The sequence below is a fragment of the Dysidea avara genome, chromosome 5, assembly GCF_963678975.1.
Source record: "Dysidea avara chromosome 5, odDysAvar1.4, whole genome shotgun sequence".
NCBI classification, from domain to species: Eukaryota; Metazoa; Porifera; class Demospongiae; order Dictyoceratida; family Dysideidae; genus Dysidea; species Dysidea avara.
This window is the reverse complement of record NC_089276.1, coordinates 11,592,570-11,611,992: the sequence shown is the minus strand read 5'-3', so window position 1 is coordinate 11,611,992 and position 19,423 is coordinate 11,592,570. Positions and strand designations below refer to the sequence as shown.

Here is a 19,423-nt window from a genome sequence, read left to right as displayed (position 1 = left end):
ATAGAGAAACCAGCATACTAGAGAGGCTAAAGAATGTAAAAATAGCTGGTAGTGATGCCAAAAATCTACGCACTGCTGGGAATTTCTCTGACGCTGTTGTAGCTCTTGGATAGCTTGTGAGTGCCATGCTGTTGATCTAGGCTACATTGCTGGGCTACCTGTATACAGTACTCTCCTTTCATGCTGTTTCAGTGAATGATACAGGAATAGCATTCATTTAACGTGGCAACAAAGCTAAGAGGGCTTCATCTTGATAATCTTATTAATTACTCGTGAATTAGCACTGAAAGTAATAATCTACTGCTTGCCAACACTTACCCATTCATACGAAATTGTTAGCGATATATACGGCAGCTGTACTGGTACAAACACCACCAAATTCAATGGTAATGTATTAGTCATCGAAGGCAACATCGCAGTTCGGAAGCCACGTCATAGACCAAATATGCCGTCATAGTCTAACCACAGCATTCCACTGCCTTAAACGAAAAGGCGTGTACACAGTTTAGAGGCATGCAATTATCTGAATGTAAATTAACCAGAATATCAATCACCAAATGCCTAAAGCAATTGCAGTCTATATCATGTCCTTTTTCAGAACCATTGCATTCTTGTGGAGTCAATCATATATATTAATTCTCTCATTTTTTTCTGACTGACTGACTGAATGACTGACTAACTTACTCACTTACTAATGCCATCAGACAAGTGTAACTCAATAATAGCTAAGGCTATGGGATTGATTTTAGTACTGCTATATAGCCTGACAGGTCTCATTTCCAGAGACGATATAATTATAATTACAGGTCACCAGACATTTTTTGAGCTGTTTGGTAGTACATAAATCCATTTGGTCAATCAATAAGGTGGTGGTATAAAGGAAACCCATCTAATGGGAAGCCTTATGGAGCAAAGCAATAATGTTACTACAAGAATTTGTTTTATTAGATCACGTGATTACACTTATGTGTAATAGTACAGGGGCGGATCCAGGATTTTGCTAAGGGGGGGCACACAGGTAGAAGTCACTCTCCGCAAAATGCAAAGCATGAGCTTTCTAGGGGGGTCTGGGGGCATGCCCCCCCACCAGGAAAATTTGAAAAATTAACGTTTATTTATTTATTATTACTTATTAAGGCTTTACAGCACAAGTGCTGAAGGTCTGTAGGACACTTGGCTATCCAGAGTTGTTACATAAAGTGTGTTTGAAAAGGTGGAGAAAGAAGAAAAAATCCATGACTGTACCTGGGCAGCCTTGAACCTGCAGCCATCTGATTAACGCTCGAACGCTTACAGGAGTCTGCCAGGTGGTCAGGATGTTTTCTCCTTGTCAATTTCAAGTATATATATCCATAGGAACTCTAGAGAGTGACTTACTATCCAAAGTACCCCTTGTGGAACCAAATGGACATTAGTTTATTTATTAAGGCTGTACAGCACAAGTGCTGAAGGTCTGTAGGACACTTGGTCCTACAGCCTATCCAGAGTTGTTACACGTTCTGAGATTGAATTTGGTGACAATTTTGACTGAAATTTGTTGATAGTTCAAACACTGGAAGATAGCTACTGAGTTAAAAACCAGAATTAATGTAAAGTCCTAGGCTGCTCCCTAAGAAAATTTTAAAAATTTAACGTTCTGAGATTGAATTTAGTGGCAATTTTAACTGAAATTTGTTGACAATTCAAACACTGTAAGCTACTGAGTTAAAAACCAGAATTAGTGTAAAGGTCTAGGCTGCTCCCTAAGAAATTTTGAAAAATTAACATTCTGAGATTGAATTTGGTGACAACTTTGACTGAAATTTGTTGATAGTTCAAACACTGGAAGATACTGAGTTAAAAACCAGAGAATTAGTTTAAACTGCTCCCTAATGAAATTTTGAAAACTTAACAGTGTGATATTGAATTTGGTGGCAATTTTGACTAAAATGCTTATGAAAATTCAATGCTGGAAGCTACTGAGCTGTAAAGTCTATAAAGAAATTTTGATAAATTGACTTTTTGAGAATGATTTTCGAGCTAATTTTGGCTGAAATTAAGTTGAATTTTTTAGAATTAGCATAAGGTCTCCTGCACAAGCATCACAAAAACTTTAAGGATATAGATAATCCTGTGCAGCTGCATCTCCAGAGAATTTCTAATTATAGTTACTAGGGTGTGGATAGAGTCATTAATAGTGTTGTTTTAGTACAGCAAATTCATTTTAGTTTAGTTCTAGTTCTAGTACTCCAATTCTGTCATAGTTTTAGTTAGTTTTAGTTCTAGTATCCCAATTCTACCATAGTTTTAGTTAGTTTTAGTTCTAGTACCCCAATTCCACTAAAGTTTTAGTTAGTATTTAATAGTTCTGGTACCCCATATTTCTGTAATTTAGTTAGTATTAGTTTCATTTTAGTTAGTGTTAGTTTTAGTGTTAGATATCTTCACATATACTAACCTTGGTAGCACTCCCTAAACTTACAGAAACTTTAGATTTGGTGTTTTGATGTTCAGCACTATTTCCACTTACCATTGTGCACAAATGAACAAATGCTCTAATAGAACTGAGCTTAAATAACCTAAATAGGCAGAATTAATGCTGAATAGCAATGTTTCAGAGGAGGTTGGACACGATACAAGCACTTCTGAAATTTATTTCTGTTAATTGCGTAATTCTTATATATGACAAGGAGTGATATATATGAATTACATATGACAAGGAGTGATATATATATATGATAAGGAGTGATATATATATGACAAGGAGTGATATATATATGACAAGGAGTGATATATATATATATGATAGAAGACAAGGAGTGATATATATATATGATAGAAGAAATGTTTAGCAATATCCACATCATGTTACCTTGTGCTTCTTAAGATGAACAGCAAATTCTTATTGCAAGGCGGGTGTGTGAGTTTCTAATTCTCTTTTCGATTCTCTGTAAGGCCAAACTAGCGGCGTCCGCTCTTCTTTTTCAATACTCTGAGAGGCTTTGTTAGCATGCACATTGCTTTCTTCGACAATCATTGTGTTTAAATACACGTACATAAGGCGTTCCTATAGTATTACACATGGATTCCACCCAGCGAATGCTTACACACATGATCCTGTAGATTTCAAGAGAAATTTACGTGCCTGGAGTAGTGGGGTTGAATGGGGTTGACCGGCTGAATAGACTAAACTTGAAGTGCACTCTCGAATGGTATTTGTGAAAACGTTCGTGGATGCTTGGTTAAACTTTCAATACAAAATGTATGCACTCATGTGTGCATGTCCAACCTCCTCTGACAATGTTTATGGTAGCATTTGCAGGCATTTGCAGGCATTTTCAGGCATCACCATCTTCAAAGAAAAGTGTTAAGTGGTTATAGTGTACAACACCCTTTATGTAGGATTGCTTGAGAAACCTTTTAGTTAGCTCTAGTTCTTGAACTAAAAGTTTTAAAGGTTTTGGTTTAGTTCTAGTTTTTGAACCAAAACTTGAAAGAATTTTAGTTTAGTTTTAGTTTTAGAACTAAAATAGACCACAATTTTAGTTTAGTTCTAGTGTACTAGAACTAGAATTAAATTGCTATACTAAAACTAGATTTAGTTCTAGTTCCTTAGAACTAAAACAACACTAGTCATTAACTCAATTTAGAACAGGTGTTTAGTTGTTCAAATAATAAACAGTGTTTTATAAATATTATGTTACTCTTGACTGTTTTATTAGAGTAAATGACTGTTCTATTAGAGTATCTCGATTTCTAAACCTAGAGGGTGCTTAATCCCACCTATTTCTCCTTGTGCTATGTCAATATGGGTAATAATTTGCTAGAGACAGACTTATTATATTACACATAGTCATAAACTGCATAAAACTGTTTGAATTATGCCTAAAGTGCCTAGCTATGTTCAATGAGCAACACTATAAAAAATTCTGAAGGAGGGGGGAACTGCCCCCCCTTGATCCGCCCTTGTAATAGTATGGCCACACTAAGTGGCTTTGTTGTAAGAAGAAATTCATATGTAGTAGTAAAGAAGACATTCAGAAAAGTAGGTAGAGTAGTATATAGGAACTTAGTTTAAGGGGATTCATATCTTTTGCACGAAATTTTGGCAGCAAGGGTAATTTGTGGTTTTAGTGTGGTATCCCAAATGGCGAGAACATTTTTTCTGCATCAGCTTTCTCTAGTATACTAGTGAGTTATACTTCTGTATTTGTGCTAGCTTGTGTACTAGGTATAGTGACCAGTAGTGTAAAGAAATGGCTTCTGTTGCGGTAGTGAGTAATATTCGTGATGTTTTCGATGCCATGAAAATTATAATGGTTAATAACTCTTGTGTGTTGAAACTCTGTTACTGGGTACTAGCTAATAGCCTATACTAGCGTACAGTGTTGTGATTACAGATCTGTAGGTGCTTCCTTCATAGGGATTTGACACCAAGTGATTATTTCGAAGGCTCATTTTACCCATGGTGTAAGTCGGGCAAGTAGAGATCCCACTTCTCTGAACTTGTAGCCAGGAGTAGAGGGTACATTACTTCTTCAATTGCAATATGACCTCTGTGTGTAACCTGTAAGGTCTGTGTGTTAGAACTCCATTTAAGGTGGCTGGGAACAGTTTCCATATGGCTTCACTGCAAAATTTACAGGGCCTAAAACAAGCAAGCTGTCACCATGAAGCGCCTTGTACCAACAGAAATCTATAAAGCATTTTGTTCTCTACCATTTACAACAAACAGGAACTCTCTAGGATGCGTGTAATGCAAGTTACAGATTTAACCCTTCAGAGCAAACTCTTCCTTCGCACTTGGCGCTATGGGGCTACATTTGCTGTTAGACACTATTTACCTGATTATCTACCATTGTGCAGAGCTCCTTTTCCTATCAGGTCTTTAGTTCGCTCACACAAAGATTTGAAATGGGGTTTTTTAAAAATTCGTCACTGCCAGGCGAAAGCAAGTATTAAAAATTGGCTTCTGCACAATTGTAGCTTATTTACTACTGCTTGCCCATCCAAAATTCGACAGATGTATCTTGAAAAACTAGCAATAAATAGTGCACAGTGATCTCATTAAATGCTATGATGATCTGTGCTTATGCAACATTATATTCATTTGCAAATGACAGGAACTGGTGGTCAACATCAGTAATGATTATATTTAAGACTCACTGCTAATGTGATTGCTTGCATAACACTGTTGAAACCTTAATTAATTTCTCTACCATTAGTCCTTGAACCCACATGGTGTGTGTAGGTAGACTTTCCTAACTCTATTAGCCTAAAGCCATAATATTATATTGACATAAAGTGTATTCATTGGGAATGCTGAATAACCACTGTAACTCACTTATGAAGTCACCTGGCCTTTTTTGCTATGCCTATTTTATGTTGCACTTTCAGACATGTCAGTAGGCCAGTTTGATACTGATGGTAGTAAGTTTAACCATAGATAACATACTAAAAATGGATTGGAAATGCCCATATTATTACATAGTGATGTCACAGGCTATCCTCGTTTCAGTGCATGAAAATGTGGAACATTTTGTTGTTCTTGTAACCCACAAATTAGTGTTTGTTGTTTACAGCTGGGTTAGTTGCCACCTACACTAATTGGAGGCTGGACTGGGTAGGGACAATGGCAAGTAGCAAACAACAACAGCAAAAAAAATCGGGTTTGAATGTGAAATATGGTGTTTCAAAATGATTGTGCAAATTTCCTGAAGAAACAGAAAGTGCAGCGTTGTTTCTTTGTTGCTGTTTACACCACTTGTAGCTGGTAGAGTGTAATAGGCTAACTACGTACATGGATATCCGCTGTTTTTGTTGTATATTTCCACTGTTTCGATAAAACTTCAGAAAACAGGCACTACTTTGTGCAATTGTTTAGAACAGTACTGTGGCATAAAACGTATCACACATTTCTTTGGCTGTATAAATGAGGTGACGAGAAGCTGGCTAATAGTATTGCTGCTGAAATATTAGCTGATACGTACTTGCCATTGTCACCTGTCACAAACAATATTTCTCCCTATGTCCACAGACGTGCTGTGTTCTTGTTCAGTCACATGATAAACTATGTAAAAGGAATGTTTATGCCTTCAAACTGGCTTTCAAACTAGCGAGAGAAAGCCAGTAACAAATTTCCAAATGTAGTGGCACTCTGTAACTACGATACATAAATAATTTTACAGGTGTTTCCAATCAATTACGAATGCAGATATTTTCTATGGTTTAACTGTAAAAGGCCTGTAAAATTAAGGCCTAATTTCTTGTACTCTTGGAACATAAATCCTTTTGTCGTATTGAGATAAAGAATGTGGCAAGGGTAAGGGAGGAGGAAATATAGCAGTAATATAGTAGTGGTTGTTGGCTTTTTCTTGATGACTAAGATAAGTTGTTTTCGTGACCAGACTAATAAATTTAAGCTAACAAGCCTCTTATAATGATAGCTATGTGCTACATAATACATAAGTACATCTAATCCAAAACAGCCAAGCTGTAAAAAAAGTGTGCGGCCCTCAAAAAGACTATGGTGAAAAAAGATGTGAAATCCAAGGTGGCGGCCAAGAAATGGCTGTGATGGTAGGTTAATGGTAAAAATTTTAATAACGGCAATTTAGGTGAATTTTTGTGCCACTTGGTCTTGGCACAAAATTCACCTGAATTGTCATTATTAAAATTTTTACCATTAACCTACCATCACAGCCATTTCTTGGCCGCCACCTTGGATTTCACATCTTTTTTCACCATAGCCTTTTTGAGAGCCGCACACATTTTTTTACAGCTTGGCTGTTTTGGATTAGATTTCATTTCTTTTTGTATTTGTATACCCCAAATAGGCCGGCTTTGGGACTTTTTTAACCTATCTTTTTTTCTTTACCACAGGAAGAAGAAAAGATGAAGTAGATGTACTTTAAATATTTTATCAGTAAATGTACAAATTATATATATAATACATATATTGATTACAGAAATCTCCATGGTGGTTTCTTTGTAACTGAACACTCTACAAGGTGACTTCTTCTAGATGCTCTCTCTACAGGGTGAATTGTTTGTAGCTGAATTCTGTACAGGCGATTTGTTTGCAGCTGAGCTCTTTACAGAATGGTTTCTTTGTAGCTGAACTCTCTACAAGGTAACTTCTTCTAACTGATCTTCTACAGGGCAATTTGTTTGTGGCAGAATTTTATACAGGGTGATTTCTTTGCAGCTGAACTCTCTACATGGTGGTTTCTTTGTAGCTGAACTCTCTACAAGGTAACTTCTTCTAGCTGATCTCTCTACAGGGTGATCTGTTTGTAGCTGAACGATCTACAAGGTAACTTCTTCTAGTTGATCTCTCTACAGGGTGGTTTGTTTGTAGCTGAATTCTGTACAGGTGATTTGTTTGCAGCTGAGCTATTTACAGAATGGTTTCTTTGTAGCTGAACTCTCTAAAAGGTAACTTCTTCTAACTGACCTGACCTCTCTACAGGGTGATTTGTTTGTAGCTGAATTCTGTACAGGTGATTTGTTTGCAGCTGAGCTCTTTACAGAATGGTTTCTTTGTAGCTGAACTCTCTACAAGGTAACTTTTCTAGCTGATGTCTCTACAAGGTCACTAGTTTGTAGCTGAACTCTCTACATGGTGGTTTCTTTGTAACTGAACTTTCTACAAGGTGACTTCTTCTAGCTGATCTTTCTACAGGGTGATTTGTTTGTAGCTGAACTCTCTACAAGGTAACTTCTTCTAGCTGATCTCTCTACAGGGAGATTTGTTTGTAGCTGAACTCTCTACAGGTGATTTGTTTGAAGCTAAACTCTCTAAATGATGGTTTCTTTGTAGCTAAACTCTCTACAAGTTAATTTCTTCTAGCTGATCTCTCTACAGGGTGATTTGTTTGTAGCTGAACTATCTACAAGATAACTTCTTCTAGCTGATCTCTCTACATGGTGATTTGTTTGTAGCTGAATTCTGTATAGGTGATTTGTTTGTAGCTGAGCTCTTTAAATAATGGTTTCTTTGTAGCTGAACTCTCTACAAGGTAACTTCTTCTAGCTGATGCCTTTACAGGGTCACTAGTTTGTAGCTGAATTCTCTACATGGTGGTTTCTTTGTAACTGAACTCTCTACAAGGTAAATTTTTCTAGCTGATCTTTCTACAGGGTGATTTGTTTGTAGCTGAATTCTGTACAGGTGATTTGTTTGCAGCTGAGCTCTTTAAAGAATGGTTTCTTTGTAGCTGAACTCTCTACAAGGTAACGTCTTCTAGCTGATGTCTCTACAAGGTCACTAGTTTGTAGCTGAGCTCTCTACATGGTGGTTTCTTTGTAACTGAACTCTCTACAAGGTGACTTCTTCTAGCTGATCTTTCTACAGGGTGATTTGTTTGAAGCTGAACTCTCTACAAGGTAACTTCTTCTAGCTGATCTCTCTACAGGGAGATTTGTTTGTAGCTGAACTCTCTACATGATGGTTTCTTTGTAGCTGAACTCTCTACAAGGTAACTTCTTCTAGCTAATCTCTCTACAGGGAGATTTGTTTGTAGCTGAACTCTCTACCTGATGGTTTCTTTGTAGCTAAACTCTCTGCAAGGTAACTTCTTCTATTGATCTCTCAACAGGGCGATTTGTTTGTAGCTGAACTCTCTACATGGTGGTTTCTTTGTAGCTGAACTCTACAAGGTGATTTCTTCTAGCTGAATTATCTCTTTCCATAGTTGCATGAACTCCCTACAAGGTAACTTCTTCTAGCTGATCTCTCTACAGGATGACTTGTGTGTAGCTGATCTCTATACAGGTTTCTTGTTTCTAGCTGATCTCTTGAATTCTCTTCAGGGTGACTGCTCTATTAGGATGACTGCTCTATAAGAGTATCTCGATCCCGCACTTGCTGCACCAAGTTGGATTTCGTGTTATAACTCCGTGGCTTTAAGTCTGATTCTTCTACACCATTGATGAGCCTTTCTAAGATGATAACTCCATCTGTACAACGATTTTCAAAGCATTACCCCAAGCGGTTTATCTGGTAGGCGTGGCAAGCAGTCGTTTTTTTTATTAGCTAATCTCGATTGCATAATTGTTACACATTGTTGGTTTTTTCATTGTATCTCCTGTTTTTTAGCTCAATTTCTTTCAAACCACAAAAGTTTGAGGTTCAATAGTTAATCTATTCACCCACCGATTTTCAGCTTCTTCCCATACGCGGTTTACCCTGTAGGCGTGACAACATATTGGCATTATTTTTCGTGAATAATCGCTCATAACTCTTTGCCTGTTTATTGTATTCCAGCCAAAGTTGGTACCAAGATGCGCTTTTATATCCCCCTTCTGTGTGCCAAATTTCAAGGCAATCGGATGTGGCGTTCGAGTTTTATAGCAGTTTTTGTAAGTGTGCGACAAGAGGAAGAAAAATAAGAAGAAAAAAAACAAAGAAACTGAGGCAATTTTTGAAGTCGCATATCTCGGGAACGCATGAAGTGATTTCGCTCAAATTTGGAATGTGGAGTGCTGAAGTTGGAGGGCATGTCCACAGCAAAAATTGTCTTGTTTCATCAAGGAAGCACAGAGCTACGGAGGTGCGAAAATTGCGTTTTCTTTCTTCCTGTCAATATACTCAAGGGTGTTATGCGCCAGCTTCTTGGGCCGCACGACACACTACCGTGTGTCTTGATTCACTGTATACTCATCGTAACTGTATACATATATCTGTATACATTGAAATTAATTCTTCTAAAATATCAAAATATTCACTGTTATTATTAATAGCATGTCTAAAATCTTGCAACCTTTAAGCACTCATTTTACAAAAGTTTTCTGGGAGAATGCCCCCAAATAAGGTATGCAAAGCATGCTACCTCCCCTCTCATGTCTGACCATTGTTGTTATTATGTCAGACCAAGTTTTAGTATGGCCTGACACAATGTGAAAACATTTCAAAACAAATTGTCTCTGTTTTGGTATCATGTATTGCAATGCACACATCATGGACTTACCATTGTCCTCCTTGTGGCCCATTTCTCTTTGCTGATGGTGCAAAGTGTTAATTTGTGGTAGCATGTGTTGACTTCTCTACATTTGTAATGGGAATTGTCTGTATTTTCCATATAGTGACTGGATGGCATTTCTTGTACTGTTCTTCATTTGTATTGCTGAGTATACGTAACGGGCTGACCAAAGTTCAAAATGAAGAGTAATGGCTACTTCACTTTCTGTAATTGATAGTTGGAGCATGCATTTAGTTGAAAACATTAAACCTGGTGCCATTCTTTCCTTTCATTTGATGCATTATGCGTGGGTTGACCAGTCATAATTATGTTACAAATAGAGGTGGTCCGATACCACTCTTTACTGATACTTCCGATATAAGTATTTGGACTGAAATTATCTGCCAATACTGATTCCGATACCGATACCAAGTATTGAAGCCTAGACAAGTGTATTATTGAAATTTCACTGTTGCGATACATAGCTAGCTATTAAAATATCACAGTAATTGTGCAGTTTGTTTGAGAAGTGATGATCTCAGTTCAATCAAGTTTCAAAATATTCATTGTATAAATAGTTAAACATGATAAACATCAGCTAATTGCTTGATTTGGGGTAGTTTTCTTGAAAGCTAATTGATTAGGTAATTAGTTGCGTGGGTGGTGATAATTCTACAATGATTTCTTTGAGGAACAACTGCACTGTCATTTAATTACAAAGGATTCACCTGCTCTAATATATTAGAATACACATGGAGCAATTGTAGCAACACTTGGAAAAGAGTAACAAAGGCTTTGTTTTCACTACTTTGTTAGCTCAACTAAGTTATTTGCTACTGGAAAGTGGAAACGTAGCTAGAGATGGTTTAATGAAAGTGGTGAGTGTCTACTGGTGGTATCTGTACCTTTGTATTACCAATACCAACCCATACCAATCGATACCACTGGTATCGGCATCGATACTAATACTGGTATCGGTATCGGTCCACCTTTAGTTACAAAAAAGGTAAACAAACAGGTAGAAGGATCATAGAAACAAAAAGTTGTGATCATGTTTACTTGTTGTGCACAGTAACCCAAAAACCTAATGTTCTGAACACCCAATATGTATATAAACAAATTCACTCATCTACACACATGTATCACAGTGTGCACATAAACATACATACATTTTGACAAGCAGCACTGCAAGTTTGTCGAGTGATGAGTTCAGAACAATCACTTGCCTATAAAATTAATAAACCAAGAAAAATGTATCAAGACAACATGAGTATAATTCAATTATATAATCTCTAGTTCATGTATACATTCATTCATACATATCAGTAACTTACAAAAGAATTATTGTATTCACTAGAAATGAGTGCTGCACAGCTAATTTCTCCATCAGAAAATGTGCAAGCTAAGTTCAACGACATCATTGCTACCTCATTCTATAACATATAAAAACAAACACTACGTGTACTGTTAGTACTGAATACAAGAACACATAACTACGTACAATCACTAAAGTCTAAAATATAAAGTTCCAATAAATATTAAAACCAGTGGAGGAGGATATCGTTAATGTATATATATAATGAACAGAAGCTACATTCTGATCACTATGGACCTTTCCTAGACATATCACAGTAAATCGATGGTGCTACAAGTCATTGGGTTGATCTGATGTACTTTTAAAACTGGTACACTTCCCTTTGAATTAAACATTTTTTATGATTCTCTATCAGATAATGTAGTTATGGTGACCAAGTCATATTCAAGGTACACAGTTACTAAGCACTAATCAAAGGAAGGAAGACTTAGATGGCTTCCCTTAAATGCAGTACTGTAAGCAGTTATAAGGTGACAAACCATGAAAAACTGAGTAGCATATATAATAGGCTCTGGTATGGACTTAAACAAGTGTCCTCACCCTAAGATAGCTGTCAACAGCATTATCATACTGATTAAAGAAACACATAAATGTACACTTAAACACATAAAACTGCCTTATTGATGAGTAAGGATAAACTCCTATACTACACTTTTGCCTTAGTGGAACTCTGTCTTCATCTTTTATTCATTAGGTTTCCCATGACCTGGCACAAGATCACGTGCAATATTTAATAATGTAAGGTTTACCACATTCAGTGGGGCTTAAAATTTAATTATCGCATTACTGTTGTATACTTTACTTGCTATTTTTCATCCCATTTTCCATTTGGTTGCATTTGAATACCCAAAGCTGATTATTCTGCAGTATAAACCCATTGTGCTCATGTACTGTAACATACACATTCCACTCAATAACAACTATTGTCTAGCTGGCCGGCTATGAGTGTCTCACTACTGGATAAGTACAATGTATAATTATTATAGAGCTGTTTTTCAGCTTCTAAAAGTTGATACTTTTGCTGGGTGTTATGCATAGTTAACTGTGTAGTTCATCCCTCTTTACAGTTAAACATAGGTATAGCAACCGGGGGGGCAAGCCCCCTTGTGATTTTCTGATAAAAAAGATTGAGATACTCTAATAGAGTAGTCAGTTATGCAGTCACAGTATCCAGAGAGCAGTGTAGCAAACTATGTAGTTGCGAATCAGGATTTTTATGTGCTTTTTCAGTGATCAGTGATACAATCTATATTGTTCAGTGGAGGGCAGCCATTCTTAGCAGGTTTCATCAACTTTTTTTTTTTTTTTTTGCTCTTCAACACCAAACTAGAGCCCCCTATCTAAAAATATCTTGCTACACCTATGCTGATGTGTTACAAATGGCTAGCAAACACAATTATCAGTATTCTCCTGTATAGCTCTGCTAAACTATATAAATAGAACTGTGACACCCACCGATATGATACAGATAACACAATTAGTGCAGTGTATTGCCAATGGTTAGGAGTACTTCTAGTATCTACATCATTGTTGCAAAAAGGAGGTAACTAATTAAATAGAAAACCAGAATCTTTAGTGATCCATTATAGGTTAATCTTCCAGCCATTAGTTAACAGTAACACATTGGATCACACTCTAATGATCATTCAAAGTGATTCAACAGTTTAATAATGGCTGACATCACCAACCCAAAAACCTAATGGTAGGTAACAATCTCATTATTTGTTTAGCCTACCAGTTATTTGACCACTAAACCATCTAAGTACTAACCGTACAAACCAATGAAACCATGTAAGGCAAGTATGCTGCATGCATAGTGCTAATACCTATACATTAGTGTACATAATTTTACATGTCTGTCACATATTTCAGTTGTGCATAACCCTCAAATTAAAAAAGCATATATTGGATTCCTGTCATGGTCCAAACTACATCTGCATGCAGTTGAGAATACGTACATATGCAGTGACATAGCTCCAGGAATTTGCCCAGGCATCAGCTCACCTTGCCCAGGCATAAGAAAATCTTTTGGCACAGCAGCCACCCATGAAAATGCACTGTTCACAATTTATTTAATATTCTATCCACTACGGTGCCACAGCTTGACTGTAGCAAACGCTTGCAGCGAATTCTTGCATGGAAAATAAGTGCTGCGTGTTTAATTAAGTCTGACTTCTAATAATAACCCTGTAGATTACGAGTTACTATATTTAAATCTGAAAAACAGAGATGTGCGCGCCCAAGGGGTCCGCCACGATTCGGAATCACGTCGAAGACCTCAGGAATCACTGGAATCAATCAAGGAATCATGGAATTATGGGAATCTGAAGCGGAATCAATTTTGTAATTGGAAATATTTTGAAATAAATGTTATGAAAATTATATCGTAAATTACCGTTTAACACAGTATAACACACTCATACGCTAAAGACGCTAACTCTCACTTGTTTTGCACCTGGTTTTACACTTTGTGTATACGCCTACGTGTATTTTACAGTGAGTGTTCCTGTGCGTTTCTAGTGAGGTTTAAGTCTTCGCGAGTGAGTGCGAGCCGTCGCAGAAGCAGCTAACTACAGCCACTATATACTAGCTAATTCATTCTCCGTCGGCTGGCTGTTGGATAGAGGTTTCCCGGATTCCAGAACATCCTGTAATTTAACAATTTTCAATAACAGCTCCTACAAGTTCTCAGTGGGGCCCGGATCCGGTGTTCCCAACGAGACTTATACTAATTAGCCCTTAGCTAACTAGCTTGTTAATGAGTTGCAATACATTCATTATTGCAGAACTCATATGGGTGAGTATATTACAATATAGATGTAAAATCATGAGGCTACAAATATAAGCTATAAAAATAAATTACAATGTAATATGTTTCAGAAGTTCTTTAAATGTCACAATTTATATCACTAGGTAGAGTGTTCCACCATCAAATTGAAGCAGGAAAGAAACTGTATTTATAAGAATCAATAGCTGTGTCTGGCTGTATAAATTTAAGTTCACTACTTCTGGTATACCTTGATCTATGAGCTATATAATCAGGAAGTGATACATCCGCAATGCTATGAATAATTTTATGGAACATCTGAAGCCTTAAATGTTTGAAATGAGTTTCAATGGTGCTTGAGTTAAGACGTGATAACATGTTTGATACACTGCTGGTTTGATATTAATACAAAACGAGCTGCACATCTTTGCACAGACTCAAGTTTGTTTTTTGACCGTCTGCTGTAAGGAGCCCATGCTGCAGTTGCATATTCCATTGTGGGCTTGACGTAAGTAAGAAACAGGTCGATTCTTTGATTTTACAGGAGCAGTTTGCAAAATTTCTCATCACAAAACTTAATACAGAGTTTTCCTTTTTGCACACATTGTCCACATGTTGGTTAAAAGATAATTTTGAATCAATTGGGACTCCCAGGTACTTGGCACACTGAACCACAGTAAGTTGTTCTCCATGAAGGTGGTAACTGGAGTATATAGGGTTTCGTTTAAGAGTTATAGATACAACCACACATTTGTCAACATTGAAAGACATTTTCCACTTTTTCTCCCATAGCTCCAATATCTGTAAATCATCTTGCAAATCTTTAACATCTGTTAAACTATCAATTCTCCTATATAGAATGCAGTCATCAGCATATAAGCGACAAATAGAACTTAATTCGTTAGTGATATCGATTTGATTGATTGATTGGATTTTTAAATTAGCCTCGAGTCAGTCGGCAATGCCGTTCTTCCCTGACTGAGGAGGAAACACAAAAATAGCATACATATACACATATAAATTACAACTGCACACACACAAAGACTGAACAAAAAATTACAACACACACATAGCACATACAAAACAATTAAGCAAACAATTTACAAACATAAAAATCATCAACAAATTTTACACAAATAAGAAAATAAATCGTCCTGAAAAGTTGGAGATGTTAACATGTCGTTAGGAACTGCATTCCACCAGTGGGCAGCTTGAGATCTAAAATGTTTTTGAGTAAAAGAAACTCTACATCTTGGTGGCTGTGCAAATAGCTGTATAGTACGAGTAGCATATTGATATCATTTATGTATGTAAAAAATAGCAGAGGCCCTAGTACAGAACCTTGTGGGACACCACTCAAAACATCACAGGGGGTGGAAGTGCAACCACCACACACAACACTCTGTGTACGTCCAGTCAGGAAAGATGTGATCCAGTTTAAGGTCTTTCATCAGGGTTAGCTAGTGTTGTGACGGTGTCCACTGATACTTTTGCCAGACGCAGAAATATAGAGCTGCCTGCCCAATAATGATAAAATAAATAAATAAAAAGAGAGATAAACGTCATAATAATTGACAATTACATGAACAAAGAGTCAGGAGCCCAGTCTCAGGGTTACCAAGTTATTACTAAAAAGTATGGAGCCCTGGCAAGACCAAAAAAAAAAAAAACTACATACAAAACTAAACAATTATACATGGCTTCTCAACAGGTAAACAGATCAACTACATCCCAAGTAGTGGAAGCACGGGAATTAAAGATCCTGTATGAACAGGAGATTGCAACACGAGCTGCTTGCTGAAGAATACAACGAATAGTATTCTTTGGTAGATGGCATACATCGCTTAGTTTAGAGTAGGCTATTGCCAGCGAATTTCTAGCGGCTCGCAGCGGCTCGAGTCCATGCCGGGTGGAACTTAACATGACTTCAATACTCACCAGTAGGTTCAGCAGAGGTAGCTAAAGTGATACACTGTGATAGTTACCATTCTGGCTCGCCTATAGTACAGAATCCATTCTAGGGAATCGTGGAATCAACTTGGAATTACAGAATCAGCCTTGAATTATTAGAATCATATGGAATTGTAGGAATCCCTTTTGGAATTAGACGGAATAAAGGAATCGCTGGCAGAATCAGAGGAATCAGAGGATTCAACGTTCGGAATCTAGGAATCAACTGGAATTACGCGGTGATTCCGAATCACGTCGATCATAATCCTGAGTGGCGGACCCCTCGTGCGCGCCCAAAACGAATGGTGCCAATTTGTTGTCGCATCGAAGTGGTGATAGTTTGGAGTTTGCCTGTATACAGACCTTGCGAAGTAGCAAATACTCAAGACGACTAGCTGTTTGACTACTTGGTTCTAGCAGGTATGCTGAATAATCAGTGCCCGAATTTATTGTGATACAACTACGAAGGAATGTCAAGGAAACAATGTGAGAGAACTGCGGTAGTATGATACTTTGGCTTTAGGACCACAGCAGGGTGTGGTAGAGTCGGCAGCTGGTTACAGGGAATGGTGCCCCTACTGAGTGGATGAACCGGTGTCGTGTTTTTGTGATCCGCACAAAGTGGTCAAGGCACGCAACAGCACAAGTACGAATCAGTGGAAATCTATCGGTTCAGTAGTGAAGTATCCCTATGTGTGAGTTGTGCGGCATGTGATGCTGAAGTCCCACAGTTGATGCATGCATCGTAGCTATAGAGACTAATATGGAGCAATTGTAGGCTAAAATTACTGATAAGCTATTCTATATGCGTGCAGATAAGAGTTAATAACTGTAGCTAGACATGCCATGCACTTGAAAGCAGCAATTTGATGAATGCACGTACGAGCCCACAGGTTGCTCACTGGACTGGGTGTACAGGTAATAGGCTTTCCCAGGCACCATGCTTGGTCTAGATACGCCCCTGTACATATGTAATGTCTATAGATTGTCAGTACTGAATAATTCATCGCAAGCAAACATGCAGTAAGACTAGATAGCTATAAAGTAGGCTTGCCCCTTCAATGTTATGCATTCACGTAGTTAATGTTCATGATTGCTAACACCATAGTTACTGCAAAAAAATGCAGCTTGATAGTCTCGGTTTGCGTGGGGGCCGCAAATAAGCAGACCATCTGGCATGCGAGACTAGATTCTTGACTAACTTCAGTAGTAGCTACATACACACATAACCTTACCCCAGACTCACACTCCGCGATCATGTCCTCATAAAGTGGTTTGCAGTTTATCGAGCACGCCTGAGCTGCACTCTCCGCTGAGACGAGAATCAAATTACTCACTGACTCAACCACCATCGTTATCGTCTGTTCACACTGTGCATTAGCGGCAAGAGCTGCTCTAGCAGTGTTACAAGCAGTCTGTCCATTTGCAGTGCTAATTACGAGAAAGTAAAGTACTACTAAATGGATCATTCTGATAAAAAGGATCAGCCAGTATTGAGGTTGCTAATTAAAACTAGCTACATACCCTCCCACATCCCGGCCCACCCTAAGGTGCATGGCGGTCGGTCACCTGAAAGTAGTGGTTTATGAAGCCTTTGAAAAGTGAAGCCATATGTCTTGCCACAAGAATCCATTAGTTGCGTAATGTAATCAAATGTAGCATTAGAAAATTACAAACTATCACACTAATTACAATATTCTAAACTACTTACAAGCTACACCTACTTAACTAGCGGACTCCTGCTCACTGTGCATGTGGGACTTCCTTTTCAGTGGAGCATGCTTTATCCTGTCCCAAGGGTGGCTTACCTTCTATCCAACACAATGAGATCAGAGATCTAACTGCTACCCTGTTGACTGAAGTATGCTCTCAGGTAGCTGTTGAACCAGAGCTCCAGCCGGTTTCACAGCAGGACTACCCTGCTTCTGCCAATATCCAAGATGGTACCCGTCTTGACATCGCCATGAATGGTTTTTGGGGTGGAAGAAGTGAAAGATGTTTTGTGGATGTGCGGGTGTTCAACCCTCTGGCTGCTTCTAATGCGTCCTCATCACTGGCCTCCTGTTATCGGAGGCACGAGAACATTAAGAAACGAGCGTATGCTCAGAGAATTCGTGAGGAGGAGCATGCCTCTTTTACCCCCCTGGTAATGTCTGCCTCTGGTGGTCTGGCTCATGAGGCTTCTGTTTTTTATCAACGCTTGGCTCATCAACTTTCAAACAAGTGGGGCGATGATTACTCTGTTGTCATGGGGTGGTTAAGGTGCTGTCTATCTTTTTCTCTCTTGCGGTCCTCCATACAATGCATCCGCGGAGCCCGCTCATCCATCGGTCACTATGTTAAGACTCCCCCAATTGTGGAGCTGATTCGGGCAGAGTCTCAGTTTGCCGTGGACTAAGAAAGTCCCGGTTTGTCCAGCACAGGCCATTTATGTGCTGGGGGTGGTAGGCAAGGGCAGTCCATCAAGCCCGGGTTTAAAAAAAACAAAAACTTAACTACATTATAAAGCCTAAACAAAATCTATAGCAAGTTGCGTAATGTAATTAGTTTTTGCATAATATCAAAATGGCTACTCCGCGTGGTAAGGGCCAGAGTGTTGCAACAAGAAGGTTGTTATTGTTCTGTAAAACTTATTATAGAAGACACCCCTAAAAGTAAGTAGAGTAACAGAGATGCCTTGTTTAAGAAGTTCGTGTCACTTGCGCGAAACTTTTGGCGGTATACGTCATCTGTGGTTTAGGATGGTACCGTAATTTTCCGGTTCGTTGTCAAAAATATGAACGGCGCACATGCGCACTAGAACGGTACACAAGATTTAAATCTTACAGTACAGAAACTTGCATTGTCTTTGCAACAACCGGCCATGCGCGGTTTGAGCATGCGCGTGTTTTGAATAATAAAACGCGCGCAATACAGGGTTTTGGTATTTGCTAACTAGTGATGATCCTACCATTCCTGGTATACTTGCCGTAAAAGTGTGTATAATTCCGGTTATGCAATGATTTAACTGACGTGGATCGAACGGCTTCGATACCTGCGTACTGTTATACCCGGTATTACGCGCGTTTTATTATTCAAAACACGCGCATGCTCAAACCGCGCATGGCCGGTTGTTGCAAAGACAATGCAATTTTCTGTATCGTATTTTGGAAAGGATTTCTGTGCGAGTTACTAAACCTTTTTCAGTGGGTGTAAGCATGCGCGAAATCTTATGACAACGAATCGGAAAATTATGGTATGCTAAAGAGCTACTTTCTACGTCAGTTTATTCTTGTATACTACTAAGGGAGACGTGTAATACTGTACGAGTGTTATAGCGGCTTTTGGCTCCTTTTGAAAGTTGAAATCTGCTAGCATTGTTTCTACTTGGCACAGCGTTAAATGGTGTTC

General features: G+C 38.2%; 1 protein-coding gene across 1 annotated transcript in view; it reads right to left on the bottom strand.

Annotated features, from left to right (window-relative positions):
- The window catches only part of LOC136254997 (adhesion G-protein coupled receptor V1-like), a 128,874-nt gene extending 111,331 nt beyond the window's left edge, over positions 1-17,543 (bottom strand). Inside the window, exons 1-3 of the mRNA XM_066047718.1 lie at positions 17,269-17,543; positions 11,276-11,374; positions 11,111-11,167 (exon numbers count right to left, since the gene is read on the bottom strand). Of these exons, the coding sequence (XP_065903790.1) occupies positions 11,111-11,167; positions 11,276-11,374; positions 17,269-17,502 (390 nt within the window). The 5' untranslated portion in view covers positions 17,503-17,543. The remainder of the gene's footprint in view (positions 1-11,110; positions 11,168-11,275; positions 11,375-17,268) is intronic.
- Positions 17,544-19,423: the final 1,880 nt, after the last annotated feature.